The sequence below is a fragment of the Anabrus simplex genome, chromosome 5 (genome assembly GCF_040414725.1).
Source record: "Anabrus simplex isolate iqAnaSimp1 chromosome 5, ASM4041472v1, whole genome shotgun sequence".
In the NCBI taxonomy this organism is placed as follows: Eukaryota; Metazoa; Arthropoda; class Insecta; order Orthoptera; family Tettigoniidae; genus Anabrus; species Anabrus simplex.
In genome coordinates, this window is record NC_090269.1 from 9,361,037 (window position 1) to 9,378,218 (window position 17,182).

General features: G+C 38.5%; 1 protein-coding gene across 4 annotated transcripts in view; it reads right to left on the minus strand.

Annotated features, from left to right (window-relative positions):
- Positions 1 to 17,182, minus strand: part of ThrRS (threonine--tRNA ligase) — a 250,000-nt gene that overhangs the window by 165,454 nt on the left and 67,364 nt on the right. For all 4 annotated transcript variants that reach the window (XM_067146758.2, XM_067146755.2, XM_067146757.2 and 1 more), the window contains one exon: positions 15,779 to 15,894. In XM_067146758.2, the coding sequence (XP_067002859.2) occupies positions 15,779 to 15,894 (116 nt within the window). The remainder of the gene's footprint in view (positions 1 to 15,778; positions 15,895 to 17,182) is intronic.

Below are 17,182 nucleotides of genomic sequence, written 5' to 3' on the forward strand. Positions count from 1 at the left end.
AAACATACCAATATATACACTATATACAACATATACATTATATACAATATATACAAACAGAAGTCAATACAGTAAAGTTTTTTGGTCCTAATCTATCTAATATGGAAAATGTCCAAAACTAAAATGGATCTTCTTTTCGGTGAAGAGGATTGCATATCGGGGTTTATGTGACCCCTATATCATATTAAGTTCTTGACGTATCGTGTCTGGTGACAGGATGTGTCATCAACAATAAGTGGAGATTTGAACTGATTGTAGGTTGGTCAAGATTGAAAATATAAATTTAAATTAAATGTGTTTTTAACTTGGCAGTTCTATTCTGGTTAACTTAAAATGTTCAAAACTAAAAATAAAATGAAACGGATCTCTTTTTTTTTTTTTTTTTTTTTTTGAGAAGGGGTGATATTAAAACTGGAGCTTGTTTGACCCACGTTTTTCATTCGTTTCATTTTATTTTTAGTTTTGAACATTTTAAGTTAACCAGAATAGAACTGCCAAGTTAAAAACACATTTAATTTAAATTTATATTTTCAATCTTGACCAACCTACAATCAGTTCAAATCTCCACTTATTGTTGACGACACATCCTGTCACCAGACACGATACGTCAAGAACTTAATATGATATAGGGGTCACATAAACCCCGATATGCAATCCTCTTCACCGAAAAGAAGATCCATTTTAGTTTTGGACATTTTCCATATTAGATAAATTAGGACCAAAAAACTTTACTGTATTGACTTATGTTTGTATATATTGTATATAATGTATATGTTGTATATAGTGTATATATTGGTATGTTTATATTGGTTAAAAAGGGTCCCAAACCTTGACCTAAAGGTTGTTTACAGGCTGAAGATGCCCAAAATAATGGGTGAAACATGTATCTGACCAAATAAGTCTACATAAAATCATGTAGATAATAACCACATTAAACGTGGAAAGTATTGAATAGGTGGTTTTTTATTAAATTATCCTTGATATCTATGCCTAACGTCATCTTCAATACGGAACAATAATGAGAGTTGTTACTTGTACATCTACCTTGGCCAACAAATCAACATGAAAGGAGATATAAGTCATGAAATTTTCCGAAGAATCAAATTAGGATGGCAGGCATTTGGACGATATTCAACCGCCTTCAAATCCAAAATGTCAGTAAATCTAAAGAAGCAAGTTCATGACCAATGCATTCTCCCTGTCATGACATATGCCTGTGAGACATGGACAATGAATGAGTTCACTAAACGGAAACTAAGAACTGCCCAGAGAGGAATGGAGAGGTCTATGCTTGGGTTTGACATAAGAGCAGACATAAATGTCGTTACATCACCAAGAGAATATCAACTTTGAAGTGGCAATGGGGAGACATGTGGTGCGAAGAAGGGATGACAGATGCACCAAGGATGTTCTCGAATGGAGCCCAAGAGATAAACTGAGACTGCGAGAAAGGCCACCGGATCACTGGGACAACGACATCCGTAAAAAAGCCGGAGTTAATTGGCAAAAACATCACTCAAGATCGCTGGAAGTGGAGGCAACTCCTAAATACTTAAGTTTCAGACTTCAAGACACCACATCAAGTATTGATAGAACAAGCTGATTATCATTGTGATTATTAAATTCACAAATTTGAGTTAGTATTTGGTATAGTAAAAATTATTTCACATAAATTTTAATTTCGCTGTTAGAAACTAAACTATGTTGTCTTTTAATATGAAGAGTTTTAAATGTCTATGTTTAAAAATGTCCAAATGACATTGTACCACGAGGGTACACCCGCCCCGTTCATTTAAATCAAGCACCTTGTGAAATGACATACACTTAAAACTTGAAACAATTAGAGCAAGAAGTTTGGATTTTGGTCAACAGATGTCGCTACTAAAGTGATGAAATATTTTGTATTCCTAAGTTTACTACATTGAGCTGATAGTCATTTGTTTTTGGTATGTTAACGTTGTCAACACTTCGACCTCCTTCCGGCAACTTCAAAAGTGGTCAACAGAAAATTTCCTGTATTTAATTTTCAACCAATAAGCGTTTTCTTCTACATATTTAATTACCCAATAAAAAATTAGTCCAGATATCTCTCTCTCTCTCTCTCTCTCTCTCTCTCTCTCTCTCTCTCTCTCTCGAATTTTCCTCTCCAGTATAAAAGCTCACAACTTTTCAAACTACCTTGTCTTCTTGATCGTCCAGTGTACTGAGTGTGTGCTAGTAGTGAAGGCAGAGGCGTTTTAATGGCAACCATGTACTAACTAGGAGAGCTAACCCGAGGGGAAGGTTTCCAGTCTTTAAGAATGTAACTTTAATTTCCAATCTTCAATAATGTAAACTACTTCAAATGTAAATCTCAAATTAGCCTAAAAACTTAGCCAAAATTCGGGAATAGAGCGTGCAACACCCTCTCGACTTCCCTATCAACTTGTATTTGAGGCGACTATGTTTTTGCAACTGTTTTTGAAATCACCCAGAACAAATCGAGCTGTTTTTCTTTGGATTTTTTCCAGTCCTTAAATAAAGTAATCCTGGTGAAGGTCCCATACACTGGAACCATACTCTAGTTGGAGTCTTACCAGAGATTTAAATGCCCTCTCCTTTCTCTTACCACAACCTCTGAATACCCTCATAACCATGTGCAGAGATCTATAACTCTTATTTACAATCATATTTATGTGATTACCTCAATGAAGATATTTTCTTATATTAACATCTAGGTATTTACAATGATCCCCGAAAGGAACTTTCACGTCAACAATATAATTAAAACTGAGGACTTTTCCTATTTATGAAACTGATTGATTGATGTTTGTTGTTTAGAGGGGCCTAACATCGAGGTCAGTGGCTCCTACTGGTACAAAATGAGAGGAAATGAGATGACAAATTAAAAGTCCAAAATTCTCCACTGACCAGAATTCAAAGCATGAGAACGAAGAATGAATGGTTGGAATGATATGAAATTAAAACGATCAGTGGATCCGACCCATAGTGCCTCACATGCACAGAAGCTGGCACAAAACAATAGTAGTACGGACCAAGGGACTGCTTCTACAGCACGGTGCTGAACTGATCAGAATATACTCTGTCTCAAAACGGGACCAAAATCCGGGTCATCGGCCCTCATAATGGTATTTATCGCTAGAAAAGAAGAACCATGGTATTTCCCGTGTTGCGGTACTAATCAAGAGTAGCGTAGACTCGCAGTATTCCATACATTATGGTACGACTCACAGGTAATGAAATTCGCACAAGTATTACAGACCTAATGTGTTTGGCACATTGTGGCGCCCTTGACAGGCAACGCAAACCTATGGTGTTCATCACCTAAGTGTACTAACCACAAGGACTCGTACTATCCCGTGGTGTTCCTCATATAGGGGGTACTAATCATAGGCAAGCCAGAACCATGGGTTCCTTCATCCCATGGTGTCGCTCATATAGTGCTACTTATCGCAGGTACTGTAAAAGCCGTCGTGCCCACGTTTGCTACTAACCACAAACCTATTTGGTACCCAACATAGTGGTACTACGCGCACGTAAAGGCGACCCATGGTGTTCCCCGCATGAAGATACTAATAAAAAATATACCGCTTTTCACGAGAGTTTAATCCTGATGTAAACAAATAGGTGGAACACATTGCCTTTGCACGTGGACATGGACGTAGTTGATTGGAGAAGCAACTGTTGCACTCACTCGACCGTATGCGAGCTCGAAGAAAAATAGTACGTCGCATTAATTTTATTTTATAGTTTATTACATTTAGAGAGTTTGGAAAAGTACAAAATCCAATTAAAATAGGGTTGTCATATATACCGGTATGTATATGTGCTTTTATTAAATAAAATAGTGATTAAATAAGGAAAAATGTAGGCACAAAGCGTGGTGTAATACAGGAAGTCTGTTCGTAGTGGGGGAAAGTCCCAAGCTGTACAGCGTGGGGATAAGGTGTTACATCTTGCAGCAGCAGTCAGTGTCAGTATTCATAGTGAGAGAAATCGAGCAATAGGTTGGACCATTGCATGTAGTGAAGCACAAAATAGAAAAACCGCTCAGAAGTGACCATAGGCAGTGCATTGTGAATGTGTTCAATAACTAAGTGAACAGAATCCAGGTTCAGTCGTTTATTCAGAAGTTCAGATCTTCGCACTGTTTTCGCATGCAATGCGCAGCGCTGTACTTCCAAACACGAAACGTTGACGGGGTGGAGGTCGGTACTACATGCTCAGCGAATAGCAACTCTTTCTTTGGCGGAGGCGTGGACATACCATGTTTACATCAGGATTAATCTCTCATGAAAAGGCATACAGTTTCATGGTTCTAATTTGATCATCCCTTGGTCGCCCCTTTTAGTCGCCTCTTACGACAGGCAGAGGATACCGTGAGTGTATTCTTCGTCTGCGCCCCCCACCCACAGGGGGTAGATAAAGAGAAAAAAGTAGTGATCCGTCAGTTTGAAAAATGAAGTAACAGACAAAGAAAGGCAAGGGCCACGAAGGGCGTGAAAATGAAAGACTCCTTGGCCTCGACTACCGTCGGGGTCGGAAAAGAACAAGAGCTGACCAAGGGAGGTCGGACAGGATAGACGAAAGTGAGGAGCCTGGCACAAGTAAGTGGAAGTAATACCAGGACTCAGCTAAGGGCCCCGTGGTCGCCAACCCACACTCCCAAGTTGAAAGCCTCTTGAGCCCCTTTTAGTTGCCTCTTACGACATGCAGGGGATACCATGGGTGTATTCTTCAACTGCGTCCCCCCACCCACAGGGGGGTTTCGTGTTTGGTCGCGAGAGGTATTTTATTTCCCTCAAGTCCGCCGGCAAGCCCTATCTCGCCCTGCTATGCCAGCGTAGTAGGTTCATTGATTTGTGAAACTAACAACCTGACTTTTAACCCCGTTTAACGTCATACCATTGTCTTCTGTCCATCTCACAACATTATCGAGGTCATTTTGCAGTTACTCACATACTCTTAACTAATTTATTATCCTGTACAGAATATCATCATCTGCAAAAAGGCTTATTTCTGATTCCACTTCCTTACTCATATCATTGATATATATAAAAAAACATAAAGCTCCAATAATACTGCCTTGAAGAATTCCCCTCTTAATTATTACAGGGTCCGATAAAGATTCACCTACTCTAATTCTATGAGTTCTATTTTTAGAAATATAACCACCCATTCAGTCACTATTTTGTCTAGTCCAATTGCACTAATTTTTGCCAATCGTCTCCCATGACCTACCCTAGCAAATGCTTTAAATAGGTCAATCACGGTACAGTCTATTTGACCTCCTGAATCCAGGATGTCTGCTAAATCTTGCTCTAATCCAACAAGTTGAGCTTCAGTGGAATAACCTTTACTAAACACGAACTGCCTTCTATCGAACCAGTTATTAATTTTGCAAACCGGTCTAATATAATCAAAAAGAATGCTTTCCCAAAGCTTACATGCAATGCATGTCAAAATGACTGGTCTGTAATTTTCAGCTTTATGTATATCACCCTTTCCTTTATACACAGGGGCTACAATATCAACTCTCTATTCATTTAATATAGCTCTTTCATGCAAACAATAATCAAATAAGTACTTCAGATATGGTATTACACCCCAACCCTTTGTCTTTAGTGTATCCCCTGAAACCTTATCAATTCCAGCTGCTTTTCTAGTTTTTGACTTTTGTATCCTGTAAATGTCATTGTTATCAAAGGTAAATTTTATTACTTCTTTAGTATTAGTCACCTGCTCGATCTGGACATTATCCTTGTAACGAACAATCCTTACATACTGCTGAATGAATACTTCTGCCTTTTGAAGATCCTCACATATACATCCCCTTGTTCAATAATTATTCCTACAATGTCCTTTTGGAACCTGCTTCTGCCTTAAAATACCTATATATACCCTTCCATTTTTCACTAAAATTTGTATGACTGCCAATTATGCTTGCCATCATGTTATCCTTAGCTGCCTTTTTTGCTAGATTCAATTTTCTAGTAAGTTCCTTCAATTTCTCCTTACTTGCACAGCCATTTCTAACTCTATTTCATTCCAACCTGCACCTCCTTCTTAGTCTCTTTACTTCCCTGTTATAATATAGTGGATCTTTACTATTCCTTACCACCTTTAAAGGTACAAACCTGTTTTCACATACCTCAACAATTGCTTTAAACCCATCCCAGAGTCTGTTTACATTTTTATTTAAGTTTTCCACCTATCATAGTTACTTTTTAAAATCTCCCTCACACCTGTTTTATCAGCCATATGGTACTGCCTAATAGTCCGAATTTTAATACCTTCCTTTCTATCACATGTAGTTTTAACTATGACAAAAACAGCTTCGTGATCACTAATACCATCTATTACATCGGTTTCTCTATACAGCTCACCTGGTTTTACTAGCACCACATCCAAAATATCTTTCCCTCTAGTTGGTTCCATCACTTTCTGAATCAGCTGCCCTTCCCATATTAACCCATTTGTCATTTGTTTGTTGGTCATGCTACCTGCCGTTCGGACCACCTTCCCAATTGACATTTGGTAAATTGAGATCACCCGCTACAATCACGTTCCTTTCCATTTCGTTTCCCACATAGCTGATTATCTTATCAAATAATTCTGAATCAGCGCCAGCGCTACGCTTTCCCGATCTGTACACTACAAAGACATCAAGTTGCCTGTTATCTTTAGAGATGAGGCTTACAACTAGATTTTCGTATTTGTCATCTTAAACTTTTTCGTAGCTTACAAATTCTTCTTTCACCAGAATGAAACTCCCCCTCCTACCATTCCTAGCCTGACTCTACGATAAACATTCAAGTGATAAAGATGTTGATTTCCACATGGAACCTGAAATATTTTTTCCGAATGAGTAAATTCATAATACCAATATAGTTGGTCCGTTATTGGACATTATAAATTTTGCAGCTAACTCATTCCTGGTTCCCAGCGTTTTGCCCCAATGTGCTAAGTTGGGCTCATCAGTTGCTAAATAGCACACCTACCAAGACGCATGGCTAGTGCATACCGTGTAGGCCACTGCGTAGGCTACTTGGAGCCACCGGCAGTGCCAATGAACTATGAGAGACTTTGTCTCATTTTCAAAAATCGATGCCTGCCTAGCAGAGATGCCAACTTTCAAGAAAGGCAATTCGTAATGCCGTCGTTAGGGCATCGAGGAGAGGGGCTAAGAATTTTTTTCCAATATCTTACTAACACATACAATTCAACCAGATGTTAACATATTCGAAGACTGGCATATACAGAGTGTATGATTCTTACCTGCTAAAATAACAGAATAACAGGTGATCTGCAGTACATTCTGAGTGGAGTTTAAAGGTTCATTTCTTTTTTTTGAGTACTCTAGTTGCTCCCTTAGCAGCTTGTATTCCTGCTTGGTAAACGTACAATGGTGACATGCTTTTTCTTTTGATATCATGTGTATCCTCTGCACTAACAGAACACTTAACAGTTCTGAGTTCATATTAGCACGGAATTCAGTCTTGTTCTTTCCCATCATGCGGATCTGAAAAATCGCTGTTACACACACTACAGCACGTGTGAATGAGATTTTGAGGAACGCAGTAAACAGGGCCATTCTTTCGAGTATTCCTCCCTAAATTTTGATCTATTTTTGGTTTATTACTAGTGTCACTAGTGACGGTAACATCATCACATGCATTTTCCCGCACAAGATGTCACTTCATGATTTCAAACCTTTCGCATTTCGTAACACACGATTAGTATATATCCTAGAAGAGCAATATATGTAAATTTGGAAACCAAAATCCCAATGAATACTTCTCCAACTGTCACGCACAAAGTATTCACAATGAAACGGAGCTTGTCACCACTTTGCCACCAAAACAAAGATAAAAGAACTCTCATACTTGCATGGAAGTCTGATAATGTGACGTACAAAGACAACAACTCCACAAGATATACCACTTCACAGGTGCCGATTTTTCCGGTAATGGAAGCACACACTGCGGTCGGTGCGTCAAAACTCTAAAGGGGTATAAATGATTACTGACAAAATCCAAAAATAATATTCTGAGAATTCAAGCTGTAATGGCGTTCCTTGTGTATCCTTTTGAACACGTCATACACTTGGATTTAAAAATCAACAAAAATCGTAATTTGTGGTGTGTGATTCGTAAAGGCATAATTATGATAGGTAATTCATAATTATTACGATTCAGTCATAATAGTTGGCATCACTGCTGCCTAGCCTATAGTGGGAGTTACGAACGTACTAAAGAGTAACAAATGTGCCATTACGGTTTATTTAGGATGTATTTAATAGGACATGGACTGGGAGTTTGGAATAATGATGTAATAACCAGGAAAACGCGCTAGAGAGGGACTTCTTATCCAGTTTTGACTGTATCCAAGTTGGGCGTTCTAGGACCATTCCTTTTCTAATAAACTGTGACGTGTACCTAAACCTACTGCATGAATCCGTTGGACCATGCATTGTGGAGATATTAGGTAACAGAGGTTTACTTCCAACTTGACGGAGCACCTCCCCACTACCATAATGATGTAAGAGTCTACCCCAGTGCCACTCTTCCAAACATATGAACTGGGTGAAGAGATAGCACTGAATTCCCTGCTTGTTCCCCTGACTTCACATCAGTGGACATTTTCTCATAAGGACACCTCCAAGGTAGGGTCTTTAGCACCAAACCAGCAACTGTCGAGGAGTTGAAAGAGGCAACTGAAAGGCAATGCCACACCACTCCACACGTCAAGGTTTGTAACTTACTGACTCCACTGGTGTATCCACCTGTATCTTGAGCAGGACAGCCATCAGTCTGAACATGTGCGTACATGTAGAGGAAACTAAACTTTGTATCCTGCCTTGACCCGAGTATGTTCATTTCCTCCGTATAAGTGTACGATACGTTAATATCAGTCATTTTACCATTACACAGGTACCTTTGTTAATAAACACAGCATTATTGGAACACACTGTTTTTTTTACTGATAATAATAATTATGGAGATACCGTGGTGGACAGAGGTGAAAGAAGCCGCGGGCCTGAATGGGTCTAAGACAGTCAAAAGATTAATTAAAAACTTTAAAGTTCCCCAATACATTCTCCATGAGCGCTGCGGCTCCTTTCAAAAAAAAACAGTCAAGGAGATGAACCTCCCAATTTCTTTTACTGAGTATTCAAAACATACAATGTTTCAAGAGCCCCTTTGCTCCACAAAATTATCTAGGAGACTACTCTCTAAACATTATACCACCACACCGGCCTTCCAAAGGCACCACATAACCATTACAGAGAAGGAGCGTCTTTGCTTTATTAAAATTTTACACTTGGAAACAAAGTTCCAGAAAGGTCCAGGCCTATCAAAGGCACAACCTACATTTTGCAATTCAAACGGTATTCACTGCCTTAGGCGCTCAACAGTCTAACCTCCCCCTACCGAACTCGATAGCTGCAGTCGCTTAACCCATTCGCCTCACATTTAAATACCATAGGAAATCACATTTAAATACTGCTCTACGGCCGTCGTCATCACACTATTATTTAGAAAATCATACAAAATCAACCAGTAAATATTCCTTTCTGAAAATTTGCATGCATGATAACGAAGTAATAAACTTACCAATGCCGCTATTTTAGTACATCTGCTGGGTGTGGTACACCTCAAAACATTCTTCTAAGTTAAGAGCTACGCCACATTTTTTGGACTGCCAGCAACTTTCGCTTCTTTTACCCCAGCTGTAGCACACAACACACTTTCTTGTGACTTTTTATTTCTTCTCTGTAGGGGAATACGCATGGGAAAGTGGGCCCATGATTTAGCTTGTAATCTGGTTGGGGTGGTGCTCGCTGAAGGTCGACCTCAAACCAAGTACTCTGGCAACTGAACAGTCTCTAGTAGCTGCTGTGCAATGCTCGTTCGGAAGACCGTGTAGCTCGTCTTTCTGTTAGCAGCGATCTTGTGATACACATTGAAGGAATTGAACATACACATATCTAGGAGGTAAAAGAATATTTTCCTATACCCTTTCACTGTGCGTCGCATGACGGGGAACAGAGCTGTAACCTGATCCCCTTCTGGTATTCAAGGCCACACTTGGGCTTTATCACTTCTTCCCTTGGGGTTTGTCCTCTCTTTCGTCTGAGTTTGCCTGTCCCTGTCATGTCAGCTGATTTGTGTTTAGTGCTGAGAAAGCGAACATCCTTGTTATCTTTCTACTTCACACACAACATACTGTTGGCAGCCCACGTCTCATACTCTCCACGTTTTAGTTTCGCCTTGCTGATATCGCGAGGCATGTCTTTTCGGTTCTGTCTAACGGTTCCAATTACATTCATCTGCTTGTCGTGTAGCCTTTTGAATAAATCTGGGGAAGAATACCAGTTATCTAAAAACAATGTATGTCCTCGGCCTAACAAGGATTCGCACATGTTGAGCACGACGTTTGTACTTGCTGGCAGACTTGGATCCGTTACATCATCACCTACATAAATTTTGAAAGACAGACAGTAGCCAGAACTTGATTTACAAATTTTGTAAATTTTTATTCCAAACCTAGAACGTTTAGACCTATTACACTGGACATATGAAAGGCGGCTTCTGAATTTCATTAGACTTTCATCTAGAGCAATGTCTTGTGAAGGAAAATATAATTCTGAAAATTTGGAGCAGAAATGTTGTATTTTAGGCCTAATCTTTCTTAGTTTGTCACTATTATCGATTTGCTCATCGTCAACAAAATGTAAAAATCGTGAAATTATAATAAATCTTCCCGTGCTCATGGTTTCACGAAAAATAGGAGTGTTTATACATCAGTTTTTACTCCAGTATAACTGTATTCTTGATTTTCACACTTGTGACATTAGTATAACTAACGCAAAATATGCCTTAATTTCGTCGGGTGTAGTCTCAAACCATTTGTCATCGTCTTTCAACTTTTTTCTGTCAGGATTGCTCAACTGTTTTGCTGCATATGAATTTGTCTCGACAGATATTTTGTCATAATCGTAATCTATAATCTTCATTTCCGTATTGATGAACTACACAATTAGAAATAGGAAAGGATTTCCACCTATCAATACTTGTTTATTGCACTTATTATGCTACAGGACCGGTTTCGACCCTTTACATAAGGTCATCCTCAGCTGAACCATGCATACATATCTATGTGATGAAGCTATGATTAAGATACACAATAAGCTTGCATATCTAACACATCTCAGCCACACCAACAACAATAAATACATCACTGTACAAATACAAATGGGAAAGGAGCCACTACTTTAAACCCAATGTCACTCAAATTTTATGGACGTCACAGGACAACATGATTTGATTTTAACATAAGGCAACACACACAGCAGAGTTGAACATATTTTAACCTAATTTTAACCATACGTCTGGCACCTTTTTAAAATTGGAAAGTGTTTTACTATATGTACATACATGAAGACAAAATGTTTTACTTATACAATTTTACAAGCAAACCATATCATTTAAACTCCAGGAACAGCAGCTGAGTGTACAACTGTGTAAATAAGACAAACACGGGAGTTAGCCAACAAGCAAGACACGAACGTTCGTGTGCATGAAGTGCTCCCATATATTGTATTCATCTTGTACATATATATATTAGTTTTAAGTGAGATATATTTTATCAACTAATTTTAAGATCTTAAACATACTATTTTAGACATACAATGCATTGTTGTACATAGTGACATATATGCCAGTTCACGTTACGACATGCCCCATTTGGATGTGACCTAATGTTTATTATCGTATGGCATTCCTTTGACAATACTATCTTAATCATAGTTTCATCACATAGATATGTATGCATGGTTCAGCTGAGGATGACCTTATGTAAAGGGTCAAAACCGGTCCTGTAGCATAATAAGTGCAATAAACAAGTATTGATAGGTGGAAATCCTTTCCTATTTCTAATTGAGATATTTTGTCAAACAAAGGGTTCATGTATTCACAAAAAACTGCGAGTTCAGATAGTGGCTGTGTTTCAAACTTTTTCAGTAAGTTTGCACTAACCCCACTGTATTCACTAAACTTATGTACAACAGGTTTATTGTCACTTTTTGTCCAGTTCCAGTCAGTCAAGTTAGTCTGTGCCGAGGTACGAGCTTGTTTTGAAAGACTCGGCACACCGTCGTTATTTGCATCTCTTTCCGTGTCATCAGAACTATTATACGCATCGCTAGTACTCGAATTAAAGACTTCAGAGTCTATTTCTTCGTCACAAACATCACTGCCTTCAATATCACTCTCTAAAACACTATCTATTAGCTTCCGTATTCCTTCCTCATCAACACCAGAACATCTGCTTGACGCCATGACAGCAACTGACAAGAGCGAAATTATATGAAAAAACATTATCTTATCTCTCGTTCCGGAAGTGTGTGAGAACCTGGTGAAAAGGAAAAAACCGAAGCCACATGTGTAAACTTCAGCTCAGAATGCATACAAGTTGCGTCTGTGGGTTAGTGACTGAACTATATGGACTGATGTACAGATGTGCATCGCCGCGAGCAGAGCTCGTCATTTGATTCATATGCCACGAATAACTATGACGAGCTAGGGTCTTCAAATTATGCGATTGGGTTAAGTGCGGCCAGTATCCAGTATTCAGGAGATAGTAGGTTCGAACCCCACTGTCGACAACCCTGAAAATGGTTTTCCGTGGCTCCCCATTTTCACAGCAAGCAAATGCTGGAGCTGTACCTTAATTAAGGCCACAGCCGCTTCCTTCCCACTTCTAGCCCTTTCCTGTCCCATCATAACCAGAAGACCTATCTGTGTAGGTGAGACGTAAAGCAGCTAGCAAAAAAAAGTCTAACCTCTTAATATAAAAGAATGCAATTGAATTTTACAGGTGTATCAAACACCCATTCTACCGGGCCTCTGTTAACAAGTTAAAGTTACTGGCCCAAAAATCAAAACGATATGGAGGCAGACACTGGCACTCCTTGAAATTTGCGATTAAAAGATTAAAACCCTATTTGGGATATTGGCCCGAAGTTACAGAGGCTAAGCCTAAACTACTGAGGTGACTAGATAGATAGAAAATTTAAATTAAAAAGATTTCAAACTGAAACAGGTTAAAAAATCATAGTCACCTCAAAATCAAGTTGATAGGGAACGCAATAGGGTATCACAATCCCTATTCCCTGATTTCAGCCAAGTTCTATTGACTTGTTTGAAAGTTACATTTTAGAAAATTGAAGTTACATTAGTAGAGACTGGAAACCTTCCCCTCGAGCTAGCTTTGAAAGACTATCACTTAAATATGACTGCCATTACCTCAAGTTGCTGGATTACTCTGCGATGGACGAGGCTCCCCGCCTCCTTTATTAACAGGCACACTAGACTGGAGCGATGAATAAGACCACCTGGTCAAAAAATGTGCCAGCTTTTATACCCGAGAGGAAGGTTCTAGAGAGCTCTGGGCTAAGGCCCGACACACCCCAAATTCTTATTGGGTAATTAAATAGATACAAGATAGCTGTAATTGGTTGAAAAATAAATATACAAAAATTTTCTACTGGCCAGCATCCAAAGTTGGCCACAAGAGATACAAGTGTTGTCAACTTTAACATACTAAAAACAAAGAATAACCAATTCAGTTTAGTAAAACTTAAAATAACAAATTACTTTGCAATCTTAATAGTCCCTCTTCACACCAGAGGGCATAACATAAGTTTTTTGGTAGAGATATCTGAAGAGAAAAGTTCAAACATCTTGCGCAAGTTGTTGCGAGTGTTACTTTTAAGATGGCATTTTCTAAGGCACTTCATTTAATGGAACGAGGCGGCTGTACCTCCTGGTACAACAACAACAACAACAACAACAACAACAACAATAATAATAATAATAATAATAATAATAATAATAATTGTACTGGGTGGTACACCCCTACGCCGCAATTTTAATTCTTGAGCCAATAAATCCTCCTCTACAGGAGAAACTCTAAACTTTAAAAACTGGATCAATCCATGAGTTCTCTCAGAAGATGTCACTACTGTAAATTTTGTGATTACGAAGTTGTCAATACTGTGTGGATTTCAACTTGTTTTGTTTTCCATTGATCAAGAAGTGTGGACATTCTCTTATAGAGGTCTCTTACAAAAACTATGACCATGCACCCTGGTACGAAGTAAAAGAACTTTATTTGAAGAAATTTTGTATTCATAAGTTTTCTCTTTACTAAATTTTGTTCTTTCATTGGTGGGTTGGCAGTATTAATCTTTTCTTTCCACCAGTTTTGAAGTTAGCCAATCCTAAATTTCTGTAATTAATTTTTGACCAATCATGTGTTTCTTCTACGATTGTGTGTGTACCTTTTGACGTCAACCAATAGATAAAGAGGGTGTGGCTTGTTTATTCATGAAAGGTCTCGAATCTTCCCCGAGGGTTTAAAAACTGCTGATTTTCACGGCTCTTGGCTACTTCATCAACATCTAGCTTAGTGTATGGACATGTAGCAGGAGGCGGGAAGCGCCTCTTTCATCAGTCAGCAACCCTTCTATAAGGTAATGGCGATTTAATATCTTTATTTCTAGCTAGCTCAGCAATTCAACCCGCGGGGAAGGTCCGAAACCTTTTACAATGTAACCTATTTTTTCAAAATGATGTAAAACTTCATAAAATCTGTAACTGTAATTCGGGGATAGAGTGTGTTTTACCCTCTAGAGGTCCCCTTCCTTTTGCGTTTGAGGTGACTACGTTTTGGTAACTGATTTTCTTCTCTTCCTTAATGTATTAACATTTTCTTATACGAGTCACCTCCGTAGCTTGGGAATAGCCCCTGGTTCATCGGCCTAGTGCCTCTTAGGTTTATAAAAGGCTATCATGTAGGAGTGCAAGTACACGCCTCCATTCTACTTGGTGTTGCGGGCCATTTACTTAACCTTTTCTTTTCTTCTAAGGTCCAGTAGGTTGGGTACAAGATACCCCTGTTTCATTGTAAGTTGTGCCTTGATGGCAATTATGTGTGAAGTCTGGCATTGCCGTTAATAGGCTTGAAAAACAGAGTGGGTCAGCTCTTTCTTATGTTTGAAAAGTGCCTCTAGGAGGCTTTAGGTTAAAAGTTGGGAGCAAGTGTTCCTTGAATGAAGGTGTTTTCTGCCCTTTGAACAAATGTGTACCTTGGTAAAGTTGGGCTAGTAGCTCAAGGATTGTAAAATTGGGGCTCGAAGCCCAGAACATGTAAAGGCCCAAAAGTTGTGCTTTCGTGCTCTTATTTGTAAATTATACCTTGTACCTGAACTTTCATTGTTATTTCACCTAGTGAAAATTTGTTAAATTTGTTAAATCCTTGTTGTCTATTGAAAATATAACCTTCGGTTAAATTTTTAAGTTCAGTTTCTGATTGTGGGTAGACCCATTCCACCCCGCACCTTCTTTCACCTCTGCATTCCACGGGTAACCCTGTAACAATAATAATAATAATAATAATAATAATAATAATAATAATAATAATAATGGCGAGTGGCCTCCGGAGAGGCCTGGTGCAGGTCTTTTGAAATGACTCCCGTAGACGACCTGCGCGTCGTGGTGGTGGTGGTGGTGATGATATTATGGTGAAGATGGCACACACCCACCCAGTCCCCATGTCAGGGGAATTAACCAATTATGGTTAAAATTCCCGAACCTGCCGGGAATCGAACCTGGGACTCCTGTGACCAAAGACCAGCGCACTAACCATTTAGTCATGGAGTACGCTAATAATTAAATTTAAACAAATTATAAAATTTATCATACATCCATACCTTCATCATCGTCAAACTTCAGCAACTTCAGCGCACTATCCATTTCAAGAGGTCTGTCCAAATCCCATAGCTCACCATTCACTTTGGCTATAACAGTGTTGTCTGCTAACCCTTGACTGAAACAAGTTCAAAGAAATCAGAGACAAATTCTATCTCACTTTGCACAAATGATCACATCCAATGACAATCCAAAAGTAAGCCAATGTCAGGCTTATCATGTGCGAAAAGCAAGGAAGCAGAAACCACTTTAAAATTAAAATAGTTTTTCTTATAAGAACACATACATTATACGTTGAAATATCCTGACATTGGCTAAATGTCTGCATGTTTTGAGTTATAATATCGTGAATACATCAAAATTACATGGGAAACATTTGCAGCTCATATACTCATTTAGAAAGTATGTCATGAATTATCTGGCAAAGTGATTTCTATGATGCTTTGTATAGCGGAAAGAAATAAGAAATTGTGTAGTAATCTTGTAATGCACTTCCATTTCAAAGAGTACAGTGATTACTGTAATATTAGTTGCTCCGAGTCTATACTTGCTATATTTGCGGAAAAACATTGCAGTCTGTTGCTATTCACATCAGTAAAGCGCATCCAGATGCTTATTGTAGAAATACAGTATCAAAACATAAAAGCTTAACTCAAAGCTTACACAGTGCAAATGAGAGTAAAGATCCTGATGTCTTGCACTTCAATTTTTCTTGGAAGATAAATTAGCTGTTATAAACGAATCCGAAAGAAAATTTACGGCCCAAAACATCCTGCTTTTCGTTCTTACAATGTAAGAAAGTATCAGCAGGCAGGTCATATTACAGTGTATTCCAACTCAAAAAACCAAGCAAGGCTGACAAAGCAGAATAGGAAGGAACTAAGGAGAAAATACCAATACGAATGAGCACAGTGTGATTTAATCAAAGGTGAACAGTTGTGCGAAAGCCATTCTTTTAATCAAAGCATTAAGTTGTAACTAATGTTATGAAAACTAAATGTAAAAATTTTAGTTTCCTAGGTTTTTGACCATTAACAATGTTTCGGAGATTCCGTGGTATATAGAGGTGACACAAGGTGCAGGCATGAATGGGTCGATATAAGACAATCAGAAGATTCATTCAAAACTTTAAAATTAGACCTATATTTCTTTCTTTGCTATCTTTTGGTTTCTTTTCAGATGTTAAATTTTAACAAACAATTTGCTAAGCAAAAACAAGATTTCAGGTGCAACAATGAGATATAGAAGTAATAAATAACAGGAGCACCTTTGTCCCACAAAATTATCTAGGAAGACTACTCCCCAAACACCATTACAGCCTTCCAAAGGCACCGTTCAACCTTTATATCAGCACCTTTAAATTAACAGAAAGAGCATTTATGCTCTATAAAATTTACATTTAGGAA